The 22,419-nt window shown below is 46.5% G+C and overlaps 1 protein-coding gene and 1 pseudogene across 1 annotated transcript; both read left to right on the forward strand.

Annotated features, from left to right (window-relative positions):
* Positions 1-22,419, forward strand: part of LOC124662902 — a 34,271-nt pseudogene that overhangs the window by 5,157 nt on the left and 6,695 nt on the right.
* LOC124661016 (F-box protein At2g41170-like) lies at positions 778-4,117 on the forward strand. The gene is made up of 5 exons (XM_047198872.1): positions 778-1,563; positions 1,778-1,857; positions 1,991-2,169; positions 2,303-2,377; positions 3,467-4,117. Exons 1-5 carry the CDS (start codon positions 874-876, stop codon positions 3,652-3,654), a joined length of 1,212 nt encoding a protein of 403 aa, XP_047054828.1. The 5' UTR covers positions 778-873; the 3' UTR covers positions 3,655-4,117.

The raw sequence follows: 22,419 nt of genomic DNA on the forward strand, positions 1-22,419 counted from the left end.
GCGGTGGGAGTTTGAGGCGGCGGGCACTCGGACTTGGCGGTTGAACAACGCGACCAATGTCAGTAGGAGACTGCGGGTGATCACGAGTTAAAGGAAAAGTCCAAAGAGACGGTTGGCTGGTCCGGTGCGGCCAGTTTACATGGTAGAGTGCAGAAAAGTTAAAATTTTGGTCCATGCTCCGAAAATTTGGGGCATTTGGGGTTTTTGGTCATTATGTGCCCTAAAATGAGTTTTTTGCTGCCTATCTTGAGATACTTATATGGTTTGGCAGGGTGGTGTTGGGGGTTAGCAATAAGTAGGTTGTCTTGACTCACCGTTCACCAACTGCCACCTCCTCCTTCCCTCAACCTACAAAAACAGAGAAGATCCATCGCCACCTTGATCCAACCAAATTTCACTTCCCCTCCACCTACATAGCGAATCTACACTCCACCAACCGAATCCTCTGCAACGGAGTAGAAGTAAAACAGAGGCCAACATACAGCAGAAGCAGTTCCTGTAAAGCAGCGCACGGCCAAAGCCAAGGTCGTTGATGCTGATCACCACCGTGCTCGCATAGTGCAGTGGTGCTACTGTGTGTGGCTTTCCAGTGGGGCTAGCTGAGCTGAGCTGACTCCTCAAAAGCAGAGGGCAAGAAGCCGAGAGGCGAGGCGAGGGGGCAGAATCATTCGGCCGCAAAGCTTGCCGGCGCCACCTCGTCGGCGCTGTCCCCGCTTTCCTGGGCCGCGTGGGGGCCGCGCCTCCCTATCTTCTCCGCTGGTCCTGCTCGGCCGGCGTCTGATTGGATTTCGGTGTGCTGCCGCTGTCGTCGCACCACCACCACCACCACCACCACCACCGCAAGCACCTAGCTTTTCCTCCTGAGGGAGAGAGATGCTTCCCCTGCTCCTTATATCCACGCTCCCGGCCTTCACGCTGCTCCTCGTCGCGCCCGCCTCCTACAAGCCCTGGAAGCTCGCGCGGGAGCTCGGCCTCGTCGCGCTGCTGCTGGTGCGGGAGCTGCTCTGCCACTCTGCCGCCGCCGCCGCCGCGCCGGGCAGGAAGGACCGGGGCGCCAGGAGAATGCCGCCGCCGCCGGCCAAGGCGAAGCAGGCGCCGCCCGCATTGGCCTTGGACGACGACGCGCTCCCGCTGCTCGACCTGCCGGAGCTCGCGCTGGACCGCGTGCTCGAGGAGCTGGCCCCGGCGTCGCTCGCCGCCATGGCCTGCGTCTGCGCGGGGCTCAGGGACCGCTGCTCCATGGACAGCCTCTGGGCGCGCCACGTCCGGGCCAAGTGGGGCCGCGTGCTCGGCGCCGCCGCGCGCGAGGAGTGGGAGGCGGAGCTGGCCGCCAGAGCGGCGGCGGCCGCCCGCCCGCGCCCGAACAGGCGGAGGAGCTGGGCCGACTCGCTGGCGTGCGCGTGGCCCTTCTCCTGGATCGGCTGCAGCTGGGTCAAAGCAGAAACGCCCGCCGCCCCCGCCGTCCACCCAGCACCGGCGCCGCCGGCCGACACGGTCGCCGCGTGGTACCGCGCGCTCGAGTGCGGCGAGTTCTGGTTCCCCGCCCAGGTGTACAACCGCGAGGTAACCGCTGTCCTAATAACTGTATTTTCTTCAGTGTAGTATAATCTTGCTACTTTAGCTCAGTTGTAAAACTAAAGTTCGATCCTTTCAATTACAGCCACCATTAGATTAGATTAGATTAGGTAAAGGAGCTAACACAGCTCGCTTTGCTGTCGTTGTTTCCCCCTCGCAAAAGACTCCATTTTTTCTAATGCGTGGAGGATCTCTTTAGCAGGACGGGCATGTCGGCTTCCTGCTGTCGTGCTACGACGCCCACCTCCGCTACGACCGGCGAACAGACACATTCACCGCCAGGTACTCACTCGCTCAATCGACCTGTTCGATTCAGACGTGCATTGATCGGGATACTCCATGATTGATTTGCTAAGGTCGTGGTCGGCTTAAATCGAATTAAATTTGCTGATGGGGTTCCTCTGAATTCTGATAGGTACCTGCCGCACGGCCGGAAACCGGCCAAGGAGGAGGACGGCGTGCAGTGGAGCAGGGTCCGCGCGGCGCCGGTGAGCACGCCGGCGCAGGACCTCCATGTCTCGGGCTGCTTGGATAGCTTGCACCCCGGCGATCACTTCGAGATCCAGTGGAGGAAGAACAAGGATTTCCCCTACGGTATGTACGCATCGCGCGCTTGCAGAATCAGCTTGCTCTGGTAATGCTATACACCCGTAGATAGGTAGACGACGATGCAAAATTCAGTTAGTGTGGCACTTGGTAACAGATGATTTGTGCCGGATTATTACAGGCTGGTGGTATGGTGTCGTGGGTCACCTGGAGTCGTGCAATCCGAACGAGCATCTCTGCCGCTGCCATGAAGATGGTAACGACCCACTTTTCCTCTGTCATCTTGTTTTTTCGTCTTATGTTTCAATTTGTACACAGATTGACAGATAGTAGAAAAAATTGAGGTGGTGTTTTGACTCTAGGTGTAAATAAACCTATTATGGATAAAATATAAATTTGAAAATGTCAAAAGAATCAGAAAAAAGACACAAAGTTTTGTGAAAAAATAACCTTTTTGTGTCTTGTATAAAATAGATTAAAAACTATCTTCGTGAATAGTCATATTTGAGCACCTAGAATTGAGTTTTTTTTATGAAAGCCACAAAAGATCTTTTACCGTGAAACTTCTTCTACGAACCTAAGATGTCCAGATCTAAAGCATCGAAAATTGATTTTTTTTATGAAAACCACAAAAGATGTTCTTTTACCGTGAAACTTTGTGTACGAACCTAAGATGTCTAGATGTATACGCGAAATTTATTTTCACATTTGTGTTTTACATTTTGAAATGTACCTTCAGACAATTGATGGGTGCATATACATCTGGGTGCCAAAGGTGGATTTCCAGAAGAAACAAATATACAAATAACGGATTTGCTAACTGAGTTAGTTCTTGGTCAAGTCATACACCGTCCAATTGCATAGCCATTTGTGCATATATATGAAATTTGTTTTCAGTTGCAAGGTTGCAACTGAGACTCTTGAGTTTCAAGTGATAATGCAACTAAGAAAAATAATCCGAACTGATATACTTAGTGATTCGTGCTAGTAATAGGTTGCAACATGAGTGAGTCATGTTACAACTAAGATTTGAGATTTGTGAGAATTAGACACGCCCTACAAAGAAACACGTTAAACATATTTTCAGAATAACACGTTAAACATATTCGGGAACATATTGGAGACAACAAAGATTCCTTGTCCCATAGTTCAACTTGCAAAAAAATCAAGGAGTCGTGGCTACAGTGTGATTCCTCTTTCATGGATCATGTGGCGTTCATCATATCCGCTGTCTGTTCATATATCTAGCATCTCGCGCCATCCTTATCCATATCCATAGCATGTTTCATTTCTGTCATTTCTGTATATGCCCATCTGAATAACATTCGTGTGCTGGTTCTGTCAGATACGATCATGCTGGAGTTCAAGCACTACGCGGCTGGGTCGAGGTGGAGGCAGACCACGGTGAGCAGGAAAGACCACAGGGAGAAAGGGGACGAGGCGGATGGCTTCTACGGAGGCATCAGGAAGCTCCAGACCAAAGACGAGATTTCCACGTGGCGCAGGTTCTGGCCCGTCGATGTCCTCAGCTGAAGCCTGAAGATATTCTCGCTATCCATGTACATTACTGCCGAGCTGCAGCGTTCTGTGCTCCTCTGAAGAATCCTCACCTCCCTCTGCTGCTGCCGCTCTTCCGAATGTTTTTGATAGAGGTGAAGGTGAAGCGCAGTATTTGCTCTCTGTCGTCGAAGATCCAGCAGAGAAGCAGCCATAGGTCATGTGAATGGTGATGTATAGTTTTACCAAAATTTCAGTTTGTGCGGTGCTGTCTCCGGATCCTAGTAGATACGTAGAGTTGTACTTCTTCTGAATGTTACGTCATAAATCGATGTGCAGTTGTATTTACTATTTAGGCCATGTTTCATGTCATGCTAGTCAGGGGATATCGACCTATCCGGGTACATGATTTGCTCTGTGTTGTAGAAGATGTAGCAGAGAAGCAATGATAGGTTGTGTGACTGATGAGGTACAAGTACAACATTACACTGTTTTCCAATTTCCAATGTTTTGTTGCCGGATCCTAGAATTGTTGATTTTCGCAATAGAATTTGCGACATTTATTCAGCCAAAATAGATGTCCTCTGGTCATAGCATACGCGTGGCCTCTCTGGCCCGGGTGGGTTGAGGCTGGAGTATGTTGTGCCGGTGTGCCCTCAATCTTCTGAATAATTGTGGCGGTCGCAATTAACCTACACGGAAGTGAGGACATGATCGCAGATTCAGAGCTCGAAATCTTCTACCCAGAACCGTTTAGTGAGCATAACCGCGGCAAAAGGGCTGGTCCTTAATGCAACTGGCACATTAGCAGTCATCAACTTGGGCAACATTGACTGAAAAATTCTTTCCCATATCATGTCAGGAGGAAGCTCAGGGCCAAAGACAGGTCTAGGGAACAGAGGCTCCAATGAGGAGCTAAGATATGCAGACGGAGCTGGAGACACATACAGCACAATGTCTCTAACCATATTCTGTGCATACTGGAGCTGCACCTGATTTTGCTCCATTGCTTGGACCTCAGATTGTTGCACCTCCCCATCCATGTTATCATCCATAAGATTAACCAGCTGAACCGAAGAAGAATCAGAGTTGGCAGAGGGGTTATGAGTGATAGAGTCATCAACTAGTTCCTCCTCAGCCGGCTCAAACTGAACATTGGCATCATTGTCCAGGTTATGTTGGACACCAACATCAGCATCATTACCATGATCCACAGGAACATCATTCTAGTTCCAGCTAAGCTCAGGGTAGTGGGGCAAAATAAAGTTGTGCAGTATCTCTTGCAGATTACCTAGCAATGGATGGGGGTTACCTTCAGTAGATTGTCACGGTGCCAGTCATGATATTTGCCAAAAGAGGCCACAACATTTGATGTATCAAAATCATTCCGGAAATCTAGATGGACGCCTAGGAGCATCAGCCAACCCATCCTATGAACTCCTCTCTGGTACTCACCATGGTCATATGATACGGTGGGTGCCGAGTAAGGACCTGCCTAGCAGTAGAGCTCCGCATCTCGAACATACCAATGCCAAACAACCATGGCTGAACATGCATCACATCCAGCCCAGGATTTCGCTGGATAAAATTGTTGACCTGGTTGCGCCAGAAACCATTCCACTATGGCTGGGCAGGCGTAAGTGATGCAATAGTTGTCATTGTGACGTGGCGGCACAACCGTAGGGGTGAAGAACGAGTAGGGCCACCGTCGATGAACTCATGGCCGAGGGGCAACCACAGAGTCGGGTCAAGCTCGTAAACTGCCATTAGGCAAGACGGCTCTACGGGCAAAGCCTCGTGGCGGTGGGGTGGCAGATCGATAGGCTTAGATTGGTTCTGAACTGGAGGTGAAGCAGTAGTCGGAATGGCGGTAGAGGACAAAACCGAAAGGTCACTAGGATCAGGGCTCGTAGTAACCGGTGCTGCCAGTGGCGGGGACGTTCTAAAGTTTGGTAGGGCAAAATCATAGGCATACATTATTATTTAACTTGACCCATGGGTAGTTTGGGGAGGGGTGGGGAGCAGATGCCCCCTCCCCTATATTTGTATTGTGCAAGTCAGTTTTTTCAATTTTTAAAGGATTCTAATCAAGATCTGATCGCATCACTCAACGTAAAAGTTGTTTATTTGAATTGGTATACTATTTATAAACGCAATAGCAACATCTTTAAATAGAAGTGGAACCTATAAACATACCGTCGGAGATGCGGCGGTCGTGCTGCCCGTCGACCTTCTTGTAGTTGCCGCCCGCTCCTACGCGTGCGTAGGAGGGTAATGCCAACGGCAAGAAGGTTGGCGGGCGGAACGACCGCCGCCTCTCCGTCTCGGCGCGGCGCGCCATCCCGCTGATCTGCATCACCATCGACTGCGCCGGCCGCCGCTCCATCGACGCCGCCGACCCGTCCCTCCTTGAGCCGCTCGACGCCGACGCCAAGAAGATGGAGACCAGCGAGTGGGAGGGCCGCTAGTGCCCGCCCTCCTCCCCCTTCCCCGTCGCGCCCGCCACCGCCGCCAAAGTGGAAGGAGCGGGCGATGACAAGGTATTAACTTGTCAATGCCTACAAGTTGTAGACTAGGGTTTTGTTGGAAGTAGAGGGCAAGTAGATCTTGAAGGTTTCAGCCGGAAAAGTACTCGATCGCTATGAAAACTAGGGTTGTGTTGACAATGATTTGATCCTTCTTTGTCCCTCGACTCCCCTTTATATAGGAGGCGGAGCCGAGGGTTTCGTGATGTACAAGTAACAAAGTCCGGGAGACTATTTGAGTTCGTCCCGTAATAGTTACAAGTCATTAATCCTAATACAACTCTATGTTTCCAAACTATTTCATATCTGAGCTTCTGGGCTTCATAAACTTCGGGTCGTGGGCCTTCAGTAAACTCCGGTACCTTCTTCGGCAGGCCCATTGGGGATGCCTATGTCGATAGCCCCCGATATTTTGCTTGAATCGAAGAATCGGGGAAAATCTCCATCTTTACAATTACCATATGATTTCTTCGAATCAATAAATAACCTTTATAAAGTAATCGTATGTTGTACAGGGATAATGTTAGTTGGGGCTGGTTCATCTAACGGATCAGGTACCAGTTAACTGCTCTTGTGGCAATCCGCAAAAACCTACTTCAAGATCACGTCCCTGGACATGATCTCGGGATACTGGCGTAATTCGACATGTGCCGCTTAAGGTCTTACCAGATGTCGAATTCCAGTTATGTTTTATCGGGTACCTAACGCGTCCGTTAGAATTTTTCTTCGTATCTGTTGATACGGAAAAAAGTAGCAGAACACCGTCAAAGGCGGTGCCACGCCGCGCAGGACAGATCCTGGGGACTTACCTTCGCAAAGTATTGCGGCTTTCAGAGATTAATTCGCGACTGAGGCGCTCTGAGAATATATTACCGAGTGCCTTTTTCGGCTGTTGGAATAGCACATTTATTCGAGTCACAGATGACTTGTATATTGTTATCTTGTCCTCCCGATGGGAGTATATGAAGAGTTATTTTATAACTCGGAATATGCTCACCATGACTTCTTGAATTTCATCGGGCACGCGAACAGCGTTCCCGATGGGAGTAGCCCCCGAGGCTACAGCCAAGTGCTTGTACTTGGTTGTAGGCTCACCTTTTTAACACCTTCGTCGCTATATTGTCATCTTCTCTAACTCTCCCATCTTTATCGGGTGCGCGACCAGCGCTCCCGATGGGAGTAGCCCCCGAGGCTACGATCGAGTATTTATACTTGGTTGTAGGCTCAACTTGTTCCTTTGTTGCAATAGTCAAAATTTCCCTGTCGATATTCTTGATGATACCCTTTAAAAAGTAGCCCCCGAGCATTTGAACAAAAACTTGTATTTGATCAAACGCTCTCGAAAATATCATTGATACTCCTCTGTCGACAGGCTTCAAAACATTTGCAACCGCAATTTTCCCCATAGTAACGTCATTGCTGACGACAGCCACGACCACTGTATCAGGAAGACGCGAACTCTGTCCTGTCACTGACTTGTGGGCCCAAAAGTCTACAGCACTTGACATGTTACGCAAGTGGGGGACACACGTCCTCCACTTTTCCTGGCACGCGCGCTGTAGCGCCTGTCCAGTTCCATCACCGTAAAAAGACCTTTTTACCCCAGGAGACACGTGTAGGGCATCAAATCCATTCTCCTACCATCCGACGGCGCGGCGATTCGTTTAACCTGCTATAAAGGACCTTCTTTCCTCCTCTAGTTATCCCCTTCGCTGCGCCGCTCAAACCTACCATCTCTCTCTCCTCCGTTGCCACAACGAAGCTCCTGCGCCTTTGCTTTCTCCACCACCACCATCAACCAAGTTGATGCCACCGCGAGCGAGGCTCTCCAAGCACACCTCTCCAATGGCGACGGAAGACCTGAAGCTCTCTGAGTGGGAGAGATCCAAGATCTCCAACCAGGATGCAAACCTGCTCAAGAAGCTCGGGCTCATGAAGAAGGAGAAGATGCTGATCTTCCCCGGCGAGGAAAGCTTCCCCACACCGGGCATCGGATACCGGGTAACATTCGTTGACCACCTCATCCGCGGTTTATCCACTCCTATCCACGAATTTCTTCGTGGATTACTCTTTGTTTACGGGCTATAGCTACACCAGCTCACCCCCAATTCCATCCTCCATATTTCCATCTTCATCACCCTCTGCGAATGCTTTCTCGGGACCCCTCCTAATTGGGGCCTGTGGAAACGCATATTCCTTGTCCGCCGCAACAGCTCCCACAACACCGCCTACAATGTAGGTGGTGTTGTTATCTGTGTCCGCCCAGATGTCGAATACTTCGATGTCAAGTTCCCCGACTCTGTTCAAGGGTGGCGCAAAAGATGGCTCTACATCCGCGAAGAGCACGTCGACTCGCAAGAGTACAACGTCGCGCCTTTTGATGGTAGCGAGAAGATCCTCCGACGCCGGTCGTGGGACGCTGAAGCTACCGATGAAGATAAGACAGCGACAGAGGCGCTGATGAAGCGCATCCACGAGCTCCAGAATACCCGCGGCAAAGAGTTGTCGGGTATTCAGATTACCGCGTATTTCCTTGGGATCAGGGTGCAGCCTCTGCAGGCTCGCAAAAACCCTCTCTGGATGTACGCTGGCGACAAAGACGTGGACCGCTTATCCAAAGATCTGTCGGTGAAAGACTTGGAAAAGCTTGTCCGGAAGATTTCGTCGCTGAGCAAGAAAGACACCATTCCAACCTCATGTCGTGTGGAGCCATATAGCGGCAACAACGCCCTCCCCAAGGTAAACTATCTTTGTCCTCGACGAATTTAACTTTTACGACTACTATTTTGCCGAGTTCACTGGTGTAACTTCTCGTCGGTATGACTTTTCCTTATGTAGAAGCATCAAGTTATATCCTCTCTACCTCCCCTTCCTGAAGGTGAGGAAGTTGAGGAACGAACCGTCGTTACCAACGATACCCAGGGTACTTCTCGCCCTGAGAGTGAAGTTGCGAGATCTCACAAATCCGCGGCTTCCTCTGAAAGAGAAACAGAATCTGAGGCCTCCGGGTCAGCCCATTCTCTCGCTTCCGCTGTTTCCCCAAGGAACAAAAGGAAAAGGGGTGATGTTGAAGACTCCGGCACCTCCAAACTTAGCAGTTCTCCTGCCGAGGAAACTGCTCCAGAGGAGACTTCTCCCGAAGAGGAGGAGACCTTCAACGCTTACGATGATGCCCTCGTTAGCTCGTAAGTTACCTTGTCGTCTTTTTCTTTTTATTTATTGTTTTGTGAATATTCTCATACTATCTTTTGTACACAGTGGCGACGAAGAAGAAGAACCCGCTACCAATGTGATTGCTCCTATGAGCACGTCACAAACTTTAGCTCTGTCGGAGACTCACCATACGGCGGAGGAAACCTCGTCTCCTCAACAGGATCCGCAAAAGTCGACCCCTGTCGCCAGCCCCCGAGAATCCTCGCCAAAGGGGCGAGGATTGAACTTGGCGAGGAACACAACATAGTCGGGAGTTCGGCGACTCCTCCCTTGGACGATGTAAGTATCTATGCCACTTTTTTGTTGTTTTTTGTCGAGTTTTTACCGCTCTGAGCCTTTCCCGTCGTCTTCCTTTTTCGTAGCCTCTGATGCAACACTTCATCAGTCTCGGCACGCAATTTATTGGGTATCGCGACACTGTCAATGGTCTAAAAGGTACACTATCAAATGAACTATCTTGTTTTTCGTCATGTAAACTTTTATTGCCCCCGTGTTATTTTGACTTCTGTTGTGTTTCCTTCCGACAGAGGCTCTCGTCACGGCTAACAAGAATGTTGATGACCTCGCCGTCAAGCTCGAACAGAGTGAAAAAGCTCGCAAAAAAGCTGAAGAGGATGCTGCCTCCATTGGAGATATTCGAAAGAGTCTCCACGAAGCGGAAACTGCTCTGAGTGACAAAATAACTCAACAGATCGCTCGTGAAGAAGGCGTCATCGCCTGCCTGGAGTCGCAGAATCGGCGTTTTGTCAGTAAGTTCGTGGATCAATTTCGATTAAGTCTCTTCAAAAATTATCTTCTCCTTATACTTGTTGATAACGCGAAATTTGCTTCAGTAGGGAAGATGAGTCAAGATTTCGAACTCCAGAAGCCTGAAGATGACCGTCTTCTCGACGCTCTTTCTCTCCTCAAAATTCATGGGGATCTGGTGCGCCGCAGTATCACTAATGCTCGGGTTGTATTTTCGCGCCTTTTCCCCTACTTCTTCCCGAAGAAAGACCAGCCCAACACCTTCGCTGCCCTTCCATGGGCTAGCTCTTCGGCAGGAAAACTTGAAGATTGGCGTTGAAGGCACCATAGCATTGGTTGCCGAAAGCTAGCAAAACGTCGACTGGGCGAAAGCTAGCGAGACGAAGAGGATGAAGACGGAGAAGTGGCAAGTGATGTCTACGGGTGCTTCTATTCTTGTAGACAGTGTTGGGCCTCCAAGAGCAGAGGTTTGTAGAACAGCAGCAAGTTTCCCTTAAGTGGATCACCCAAGGTTTATCGAACTCAGGGAGGAAGAGGTCAAAGATATCCCTCTCATGCAACCCCGCAACCACAAAGCAAGAAGTCTCTTGTGTCCCCAACACACCTAATAGGTGCACTAGTTCGGCGAAGAGATAGTGAAATACGGTGGTATGAATAAGTAGTAGCAACGACACCGGAAAAGTGCTTTGCCCAGGACGAGTAAACAAGCAAGTAGTAACGCAAGCAGTAGTAACGCAATGAAATCGGTAAACAAGCAGCGATAGCGATATTTAGGAACAAGGCCTAGGGATTAGACTTTCACTAGTGGACACTCTCAACATTGATCACATAACGGAATAGATAAATGCATACTCTACACTCTCTTGTTGGATGATGAACACATTGCGTAGGATTACACGAACCCTCAATGCCGGAGTTAACAAGCTCCACAATTCAATGTTCATATTTAAATAACCTTAGAGTGCAAGAAAGATCAACACGACTAAACCAAGTACTAACACAGCATGCACACTGTCACCTTCACGCTATGTAGGAGGAATAGATCATATCAATACTATCATAGCAATAGTTAACTTCATAATCTACAAGAGATCATAATCATAGCATAAACCAAGTACTAACACGGATGCACACACTGTCACCATTACACCGTGCGGGAGGAATAAAACTACTTTAATAACATTGCTAGAGTAGCACATAGATAAATTGTGATACAAAATACATTGCAATCATAAAGAGATATAAATAAGCACTTCACTACGCCATTCATAACGGTGAGTAAGTATTCTGTGAAATATAGCCTAAGAGACCCACACGGTGCACACACTCTGTCACCTTTACACACGTGGGACAAGGAGTCTCCGGAGATCACATAAGTAAAACTCACTTGACTAGCATAATGACATCTAGATTACAAGCATCATCATATGAATCTCAATCATGTAAGGCAGCTCATGAGATTATTGTATTGAAGCACATAGGAGAGAGATGAACCACATAGCTACCGGTACAGCCCCGAGCCTCGATAGAGAACTACTCCCTCCTCATGGGAGCAGCAGCGGTGATGAAGATGGCGGTGGAGATGGCAGCGGTGTCGATGGAGAAGCCTTCCGGGGCACTTCCCCGCTCCGGCAGGGTGCCGGAACGGAGACTCCTGTCCCCGGATCTTGGCTTCGCGATGGCGGCGGCTCCGGAAGGTTTTCCGTATCGTGGTTTTTCGTATCGGGGTTTTCTCGACGGAGCCTTTAAATAGGCGGAAGGGCAGCCTCGGAGGGGGCTCGGGGGGCCCACACCATAGGGCGGCGCGGCCCCCCTCTAGCCGCGCCGGGGTGTGGTGTGGGGCCCCCGTGGCTTCCCTCCGGCGGCTCTCGAGTGTTCCGGAAGGCTCCGGGAAAAATAGGACCCCGGGTCTTGATTTCGTCCAATTCCGAGAATATTTCGTTACTAGGATTTCCGGAACCAAAAACAGCAGAAAACAGAAGCCGGCTCTTCGGCATCTTGTTAATAGGTTAGTTCCGTGAAAATGCACGAATATGACATAAAGTGTGCATAAAACATGTAGGTATCATCAATAATATGGCATGAAACATAAGAAATTATCGATACGTCGGAGACGTATCAGCATCCCCAAGCTTAGTTCTCGCTCGTCCCGAGCGAGGTAAAACGATAACAAAGATAATTTCTGAAGTGACATGCCATCATAACCTTGATCATACTATTTGTAAACATATGTAGTGGATGCAGCGATCAAAACAATGGTAATGACATGAGTAAACAAGTGAATCATAAAGCAAAGACTTTTCATGAATAGTACTTCAAGACAAGCATTAATAAGTCTTGCATAAGAGTTAACTCATAAAGCAATAAATCAAAGTAAAGGCATTGAAGCAACACAAAGGAAGATTAAGTTTCAGCGGTTGCTTTCAACTTGTAACATGTATATCTCATGGATAATTGTCAACATAGAGTACTATAACAAGTACAATATGCAAGTATGTAGGAATCAATGCATAGTTCACACAAGTGTTTGCTTCTTGAGGTGGAGAGAGATAGGTGAACTGACTCAACATAAAAGTAAAAGAATGGTCCTTCAAAGAGGAAAGCATCGATTGCTATATTTGTGCTAGAGCTTTTATTTTGAAAACATGAAACAATTTTGTCAACGGTAGTAATAAAGCATATGAGTTATGAAAGTTATATCTTACAAGTTGCAAGTCTCATGCATAGTATACTAATAGTGCCCGCACCTTGTCCTAATTAGCTTGGACTACCGGATCTTTGCAATGCACATGTTTTAACCAAGTGTCACAATGGGGTACCTCCATGCCGCATGTACAAAGGTCTAAGGAGAAAGCTCGCATTTTGGATTTCTCGCTTTTGATTATTCTCAACTTAGACATCCATACCGGGACAACATGGACAACAGATAATGGACTCCTCTTTAATGCATAAGCATGTGGCAACAATTATTATTCTCATATGTGATTGAGGATATGTGTCCAAGACTGAAACTTCCACCATGATTCATGGCTTTAGTTAGCGGCCCAATGTTCTTCTCTTACAATATGCATGCTCCAACCATTAAGGTGGTAGATCTCTCTTACTTCAGACAAGACGGACATGCATAGCAACTCACATGATATTCAACAAAGAATAGTTGATGGCGTCCCCAGAAGCATGGTTATCGCACAACAAGCAACTTAATAAGAGATAAAAAGCATAAGTACATATTCAATACCACAATAGTTTTTAAGCTATTTGTCCCATGAGCTATATATTGCAAAGGCGAATGATGGAATTTTAAAGGTAGCACTCAAGCAATTTACTTTGGAATGGCGGAGAAATACCACGTAGTAGGTAGGTATGGTGGACACAAATGGCATAGTGGTTGGCTCAAGTATTTTGGATGCATGAGAAGTATTCCCTCTCGATACAAGGTTTAGGCTAGCAAGGTTATTTGAAACAAACACAAGGATGAACGGTGCAGCAAAACTCACATAAAAGACATATTGTAAACATTATAAGACTCTACACCGTCTTCCATGTTGTTCAAAACTCAATACTAGATATTATCTAGACTCTAGAGAAACCAAATATGCAAACCAAATTAGCAAGCTCTAAGTGTTTCTTCATTAATGGGTGCAAAGTATATGATGCAAGAGCTTAAACATGAGCACAACAATTGCCAAGTATCAAATTATCCAAGACATTTTAGAATTACTACATGTAGTATTTTCCAATTCCAACCATATAACAACTTAACGAAGAAGAAACTTCGCCATGAATACTATGAGTAGAGCCTAAGGACATACTTGTCCATATGCTACAGCGGAGCGTGTCTCTCTCCCATAAGGTGAATGCTAGGATCCATTTTATTCAAACAAAACAAAAAACAAAAACAAACCGACGCTCCAAGCAAAGTGCATAAGATGTGACGGAATAAAAATATAGTTTCGGGGAGGAACCCGATAATGTTGTCGATGAAGAAGGGGATGCCTTGGGCATCCCCAAGCTTAGACGCTTGAGTCTTCTTATAATATGCAGGGGTGAACCACCGGGGCATCCCCAAGCTTAGAGCTTTCACTCTCCTTGATCATATTGTATCATACTCCTCTCTTGATCCTTGAAAACTTCCTCCACACCAAACTCGAAACAACTCATTAGAGGGTTAGTGCATAATAAAAATTAACATGTTCAGAGGTGACACAATCATTCTTAACACTTCTGGACATTGCATAAAGCTACTGGACATTAATGGATCAAAGAAATTCATCCAACATAGCAAAAGAGGCAATGCGAAATAAAAGGCAGAATCTGTCAAAACAGAACAGTCCATAAAGATGGATTTTATTAGGCCACCAGACTTGCTCAAATGAAAATGCTCAAATTGAATGAAAGTTGCGTACATATCTGAGGATCATGCACGTAAATTGGCTTAATTTTCTGAGCTACCTACAGGGAGGTAGACCCAGATTCGTGACAGCAAAGAAATCTGGAACTGCGCAGTAATCCAAATCTAGTACTTACTTTACTATCAAAGACTTTACTTGGCACAACAAAACTCAAAACTAAGATAAGGAGAAGTTGCTACAGTAGTAAACAACTTCCAAGACACAAATATAAAATAAAGTTCTGTAGCAAAATAACACATGGGTTATCTCCCAAGAAGTTCTTTTCTTTATAGCCATTAAGATGGGCTCAGCAGTTTTAATGATGCACTCGCAAGAGATAGTATGTGAAGCAAAAGAGAGCATCAAGAGGCAAATTCAAAACACATTTAAGCCTAACATGCTTTCTATGCAAAGGAATCTTGTAAATAAACAAGTTCATGAAGATCAAAGTAACAAGCATAGGAAGGTAGAACAAGTGTAGCTTCAAAAATTTCAGCACATAGAGAGGCATTTTAGTAACATGAAAATTTATACAACCATATTTTCCTCTCTCATAATAACTTTCAGTAGCAACATGAGAAAACTCAACAATATAACTATCACATAAAGCATTCTTATCATGAGTCTCATGCATAAAATTATTACTCTCCACATAAGCATAATCAATTTTATTAGTTGTAGTGGGAGCAAATTCAACAAAGCTATCATTATTATTCTCATCAAGTGTAGGAGGCATAGTATAATCACAACAAAATTTACTCTCCATAGTAGGTGGCACCAAAAGACCACTATCATTATAATCATCATAAATAGGAGGCAAAGTATCATCAAAGAAAATTTTCTCCTCAATGCTTGGGGGACTAAAAAGATCATGAAAACCAGCTTCCCCAAGCTTAGAACTTTCTATATTATTATCAACAATGGTGTTCAAAGTGTTCATACTAATATTACTACCAGCATGCAAATAAGATTTCATAGGTTTTTTAATTTTCGCATCAAACAATCCATGTTTTAAATCAGGAAATAGAATAAGAAGCTCATTGTTGTCCATTATGCCCAACTAGTGTAAACAAGAAACAAAAAGATGCAATTGCAGGATCTAAAGGAAATAGCTTCGAGCACAAACACATTGGCGCCAGAAAAGTACCTGTTACACGGAACCGGAGTATGAGTGCCTTTTACCTTTCCTCCCCGGCAACGGCGCCGGAAAAGTTCTTGATGTCTACGGGTGCTTCTATTCTTGTAGACAAGTGTTGGGCCTCCAAGAGCAGAGGTTTGTAGAACAGCAGCAAGTTTCCCTTAAGTGGATCACCCAAGGTTTATCGAACTCAGGGAGGAAGAGGTCAAAGATATCCCTCTCATGCAACCCTGCAACCACAAAGCAAGAAGTCTCTTGTGTCCCCAACACACCTAATAGGTGCACTAGTTCGGCGAAGAGATAGTGAAATACAGGTGGTTTGAATAAGTAGTAGCAACGGCACCAGAAAAGTGCTTTGCCCAGGACAGTAAACAAGCAGTAGTAACGCAGCAAGAGGTAACGCAGATAAATCAGTAAACAAGCAGCGATAGCGATATTTAGGAACAAGGCCTAGGGATTAGACTTTCACTAGTGGACACTCTCAACATTGATCACATAACAGAATAGATAAATGCATACTCTACACTCTCTTGTTGGATGATGAACACATTGCGTAGGATTACACGAACCCTCAATGCCGGAGTTAACAAGCTCCACAATTCAATGTTCATATTTAAATAACCTTAGAGTGCAAGAAAGATCAACACGACTAAACCAAGTACTAACACAGCATGCACACTGTCACCTTCACGCTATGTAGGAGGAATAGATCATATCAATACTATCATAGCAATAGTTAACTTCATAATCTACAAGAGATCATAATCATAGCATAAACCAAGTACTAACACGGATGCACACACTGTCACCATTACACCGTGCAGGAGGAATAAAACTACTTTAATAACATTGCTAGAGTAGCACATAGATAAATTGTGATACAAAATACATTGCAATCATAAAGAGATATAAATAAGCACTTCACTACGCCATTCATAACAGTGAGTAAGTATTCCGTGAAATATAGCCTAAGAGACCCACACGGTGCACACACTCGTCACCTTTACACACGTGGGACAAGGAGTCTCCGGAGATCACATAAGTAAAACTCACTTGACTAGCATAATGACATCTAGATTACAAGCATCATCATATGAATCTCAATCATGTAAGGCAGCTCATGAGATTATTGTATTGAAGCACATAGGAGAGAGATGAACCACATAGCTACCGGTACAGCCCCGAGCCTCGATAGAGAACTACTCCCTCCTCATGGGAGCAGCGGCGGTGATGAAGATGGCGGTGGAGATGGCAGCGGTGTCGATGGAGAAGCCTTCCGGGGCACTTCCCCGCTCCGGCAGGTGCCGGAACGCAGACTCCTGTCCCCCAGATCTTGGCTTCGCGATGGCGGCGGCTCTGGAAGGTTTTCCGTATCGTGGTTTTTCGTATCAGGGTTTTCTCGACGGAGCCTTTAAATAGGCGGAAGGGCAGCCTCGGAGGGGGCCTGGGGGGCCCACACCATAGGGCGGCGCGGCCCCCCCCCGGCCGCGCCGGGTGTGGTGTGGGGCCCCCGTGGCTTCCCTCCGGCGGCTCTCGAGTGTTCCGGAAGGCTCCGGGAAAAATAGGACCCCGGGTCTTGATTTCGTCCAATTCCGAGAATATTTCGTTACTAGGATTTCTGGAACCAAAAACAGCGAGAAAACGAGAACCGGCTCTTCGGCATCTTGTTAATAGGTTAGTTCCAGAAAATGCACGAATATGACATAAAGTGTGCATAAAACATGTAGGTATCATCAATAATATGGCATGGAACATAAGAAATTATCGATACGTCGGAGACGTATCAGCAAGCCTTGATTAGAGCTGCCAAACCGCACTCGAAGAAGATCCTCTCCTTCCTCGGATACAAGCCAGCTCCTTCCTCCAGTTCTGCCAAACCGGAGGTCAAGTAGACCATCTTGTCCTTGTATTTTTCTTTTTCTCTTTTGATGATGTCGCCGTAGTAGTAGCTTGCGACAGCGTACCATTGGTTCACTAGGAGCCAATCTTTTGTAATGACCATGTAGATATCTTGAGATTTAATGGAAGTCTATTTTGCTAAATGATTGATATTGCAATTTTCTTTCTAGTTGGTTTTTGACAACTATACTGCGACCCCTCGTTCTTCGGATGCTTTGCCCGCTTCCTCCTACTCGAGGAAAGCTTCCGCTGATGATTTCGTTGAAGATTCTTCGAACGCGGATTCAGCACATGATTTGGACGAACTTCGACAACAACTCCAATCGATGAAGAAGCAAGCGCTTGTGATAATGGAACAATCTCGAAAATCATCCGAAAGAGAAAAAATTGCTCGTCAGCAGGCTCAGGAAGCCGTAACTTTAAACGAGGTTGCGGTCGCCGAAGCTGCGCAAGTTACTTCCCGAGAAAATTATATGCTTGAATTGATGACTGACGCCAGCCTGGATATGGCGGGTATGCTTCCAAGCTTGAAATTCCTCTATGTTGTTTACTTGCTTTCCATCTCTGACTAGTATACTTCCGTCAAGTAGGTTCCTTTTTGGATGCTGCTAATGAAGATCAACGGGTTGACACGATATCAAACTTACTTATCAAGCTTGCTCTGGATCATGGCTCCGACTTTTGGGCTACACCTGATCGTACCCGACGAATCGTCAGATTTCAGGATCGCGCAGGCCAGGTTCAGCAGTATCTTGAATTCTGCACCAAAACACTGGCCATGGTGTATAATGCCATGTTCTCTCGAAATATTCAGCCCAAAACACTTCCTGAGCTGATGAACAAATTCAAAAACCCTCAGCAAATCCATGGGTTTGTGAAAGCCCAATTGATAGCTGGCGCCAGATTTGCCATGATTATGCTGCAGATTTGTCACTCAAAGTTGGAAATGACCAAGGTTGTTGAAACTTGTCACGCTAAGTTGAAGAAACGACGAAGGTATGTCGACAAAATCAATGAAAGGGTTACACCAGTGGCCGAGGAAATGATCGATGATCTCCTTCGGATGGATGCTGACTTCTTCATGGATGGTCATTATGCTGATTTCATGGGTGCATCTGCCAACGAGGACAGAGTGAACATAGATGACCTGATAGGTCATGACTGAAGATCAGTTTCTTCGATAGATATTTTTCTTGATGAAAGGACCCTGTAAATTACAAGCACTGTGTATATTGTAAAACAACTTGTATGTTCTTTCTTTTCCTTAGCCCCGAGCGTTTCGGTGGCTAGTGTCTTTATTTTCGTTGGTTTCCGAGGTGTTTTAAACCAAGGCAAATAACTTGTGAGTTTGTATATTGTATGAATTTTTGTATGTAACGAACTTTGTCGGGTAATAAGCCCCCGAGCCTGTCGAAGAAAAAGATATATATCACCAATAATTTTACTATATTGCAGCACCGCGAGTCCGCCTCATTAAAAACCTTCCAGCCCCACTCGGTGCCCTGAAAGGAAAAGAGTGCGTCTAAAAACTCGCGGGCGTTTCAGTACATTGTATGTTTACATATATATTTCGGCTTAAGCGTAGAAACGCCTAAGCTGCGGCACGTTCCAGGGATTTGGCTCTGTAATCCCTGTCTTCTTGTCATTTATCATGTAAGCTCCTCCTTCAATTACTTCGGTGACGATGTATGGGCCGAGCCATGGTGACTCGAGTTTTTCATGGCTGTCTTGCGTGAGCCGAAGAACTAAATCGCCAACTTGGAAAGATCTTGGTCACAAGCGTCGACTGTGGTAATTTTTCATATCTTGCTGGTACTTGGTGACTCTTGACAATACCTCGTCTCGAGCTTCATCGAGCGCATCAACGTCATCTTCCAGTGCCTTTCTCTAAGTTTCTTCGTCAAACTCCGCTACTCTCGGGGAATTGTGTTCTATTTCTATCGGTAGCACTGCCTCCGCTCCATGAACCAGAAAAAACGGAGTTTCTTGTGTCGCTGTATTGGGTGTCATCCATATAGTCAATAGCACGCTAGGCAACTCCTCTAGCCACGAGTGTCGAGCTTTTTCCAATGGTGTTAACAGGCGCTTCTTGATGCCGTTGCAGATGATGCCATTCGCTTTCTCGACTTGACCATTGGTTTGCGGGTGCGCAACTGACGCAAATTGTAATTTGATGCCTACCCCTGCGCAATATGCCTTGAATTCCTTGGAGGTAAAGTTGCTGCCATTGTCTGTGACGATGCTATGAGGAACTCCAAACCGGAAAACGATACTTTTGATGAACTTGACCGCTGATGCTACGTCTGGCGAGTTTATCGGCTTTCCCTCAATCCACTTGGTAAACTTGTCGACAGCTACGAGCATATACTCGTATCCTCCTGGCCACGCCTTATGCAATTTTCCAACCATATCAAGACCCCATTGGGCAAAGGGCCATGACAATGGTATTGGCATCAGCTCTGTTGCCGGAGAATGAGGTTTTGCGGCAAACCTTTGGCACGCATCGCAAGTGCGCATTATGTTCTTTGCATCTTTGATTGCTGTTAGCCAGTAGAACCCTGCTCTGAAAATCTTAGCTGCTATAGCTCGACTTCTTGCATGATGTCCACACACTCCATCGTGTACATCCTTTAAGAGTATTCGACCTTCTTCGGGTGTGACGCACCGCTGCAAAACTCCCGATATTCTTCGCTTATAAAGCTCGCCCTTAACCACAGTGAAGGCCTTGGACCGTCGAATAACTCGCCTTGCTTCTACTGGATCTTCAGGTATTTCTTTCCTTAAGATATATGCGACGTAGACCTGCATCCAAGGAACTTGCACCACCATTACCTCATGCGATTCTTCTTCATCTCTTGATGTGTTTGCCTCTGATGTTGCTGGAGCCCCCGGGACTTTCTCGACCTTCTCCTTTTTCTTTGACTCTTTCTTTGCCTTAGTCGACCTTTCACTTTTCTCCTCCCAGAATACGCCGGGTTTGCCAGAACATCGGCTTCATCATTACTGAGTCTGTTGATATGATTCACCTCACATCCATCGAAGAGTTTCTCGAGTTCATTATATACCTCCTTGTATGCTATCATCCTGTCATTGACTGCATCGCATTCGTTCATCACCTATTGAGCCACCAATTGGGAGTCGCCAAATATTTTAAATCGGGTTGCACCACAGGCTTTTGCCATCTTCATCCTATGTATCAGCGCTTCATATTCGGCCTCGTTATTAGACGCATTAGGGAACGTCATCCGTAATACATATTTCAGCTTATCTCCTTGAGGTGATACTAATATCACGCCAGCTCCAGCTCCTTCTAACCTTTTGGACCCGTCAAAGTTCATAGTCCAGGTTCTCGACAAATCTAGGGGTCCTGTATTTTGCAGCTCCATCCACTCTGCGATGAAGTTTGGTAAGATCTGCGACTTTATTGCTTTCCTTTTTTCATACGTGATGTCCCGAGGGGAAAGCTCTATTCCCCAAAGGGAGACACGACCTGTAACTTCCGGGTTGTTTAATATATTGGACAAGGGCGCCTCATTGACTATTATTATCGGGTGTGCCGAGAAATAGTGTCGCAGTTTTCTTGCGGTTATGAATACTCCATATGCTAACTTCTGGTAGTGCGGGTACCGCTGTTTTGAAGGCGATAAAACTTCGCTAATGAAGTATACCGGACGCTGGACTCCATGGAGTTTTCCTTCTTCTTCTCGCTCAACCACAAGTACTGTGCTGACCACCTGAGGTGTGGCCGCGATATATAACAGAATAGGTTCTTTTTTGCTTGGGTGCCACCAATATTGGTGGTGTCGAGATTGTGCGCTTGAGGTCCTCAAAAGCTCTGTCCGCTTCTTCGTTCCACTCAAACATTTCTCCCTGCTTGATCAAGGCGTAAAACGGCAACACTTTTTCTCCTAACCTGGCGACGAATCTGCTTAAAGCTGCGACTCGCCCGGTTAACTGTTGTATTTCCTTTAACTTTGTTGGCTTCCGCATCGTCACGATGGCCTGAATTTTCTCTGGGTTAGCCTCGATTCCTCTTGCTGACACCAGAAACCCGAGAAGTTCTCCCGCAGGAACGCCGAAAGAGCACTTCGTCGGGTTCAGCTTGAGGCAGAATTTGTCGAGGTTGTCAAAAGTTTCCTTGAGATCATCGATCAAAGTTGACCCTTTCTTTGTTGTTATGACTACATCGTCAATGTATACTTGAACGTTCTTGCCAATCTGAGTTGCAAGGCATTTCTGCATCATCCGCTGATATGTTGCTCCCGCGTTTTTCAACCCGAAGGGCATTGTTCTATAACAGAACACGCCATAGGGTGTTATAAAAGCTGTTTTGACCTCATCTTCTTCTTTCAGTCGAATCTGGTTGTAACCAGAATATCCGTCCAGGAAGGAAAGACATTCACAACCTGCCGTGGAGTTGATAATTTGATCGATCCTTGGGAGGGGGAAGTGATTCTTTGGACAATGTTTATTGAGACACGTGAAGTCGACGCACATGTGAACGACCTCTGTGTTTTTCTTCGGGACCAGCACTGGATTTGATACCCACGTGGCCTCTGTGTGTATCTCTTTGATGAATCCAGCTTCTCTGATTCGATTAATTTCCGACAAAGATAGCTTTGCGGTTTGGTTCCGAAAAACGCCGCAAAGGTTGTTTGATTTGCCTAGCCAATGGATCCAAATTAAGGGGGTGTTCGGCAAGTTTCCTGGGTACTCCTGGCATGTCAGCTGGACACCATGCGAAGATTTCCCCGCGCTCACGGAGGAACTCGACGAGCGCTCTTTCCTATGCGAGGTCCATGTTTGTGGCGATAGATGCCGTTTTCTTGGGATCTGTCGGGTGTATATGCACTTCCTTCGAGTTCTTGGTGGTATCAAAGGTTGGTTC

Source organism: Lolium rigidum, chromosome 6 (genome assembly GCF_022539505.1).
Source record: "Lolium rigidum isolate FL_2022 chromosome 6, APGP_CSIRO_Lrig_0.1, whole genome shotgun sequence".
Lineage (NCBI taxonomy): Eukaryota > Viridiplantae > Streptophyta > Magnoliopsida > Poales > Poaceae > Lolium > Lolium rigidum.

Coding starts and splice junctions, on each gene's coding strand:
- LOC124661016 (XM_047198872.1), top strand. CDS start 874: ATGCTTCCCCTGCTCCTTATATCCACGCTCCCGGCCTTCACGCTGCTC. Junction 1,858..1,990: donor ACAGACACATTCACCGCCAG/GTACTCACTCGC, acceptor GAATTCTGATAG/GTACCTGCCGCACGGCCGGA. Junction 2,170..2,302: donor GAACAAGGATTTCCCCTACG/GTATGTACGCAT, acceptor GGATTATTACAG/GCTGGTGGTATGGTGTCGTG.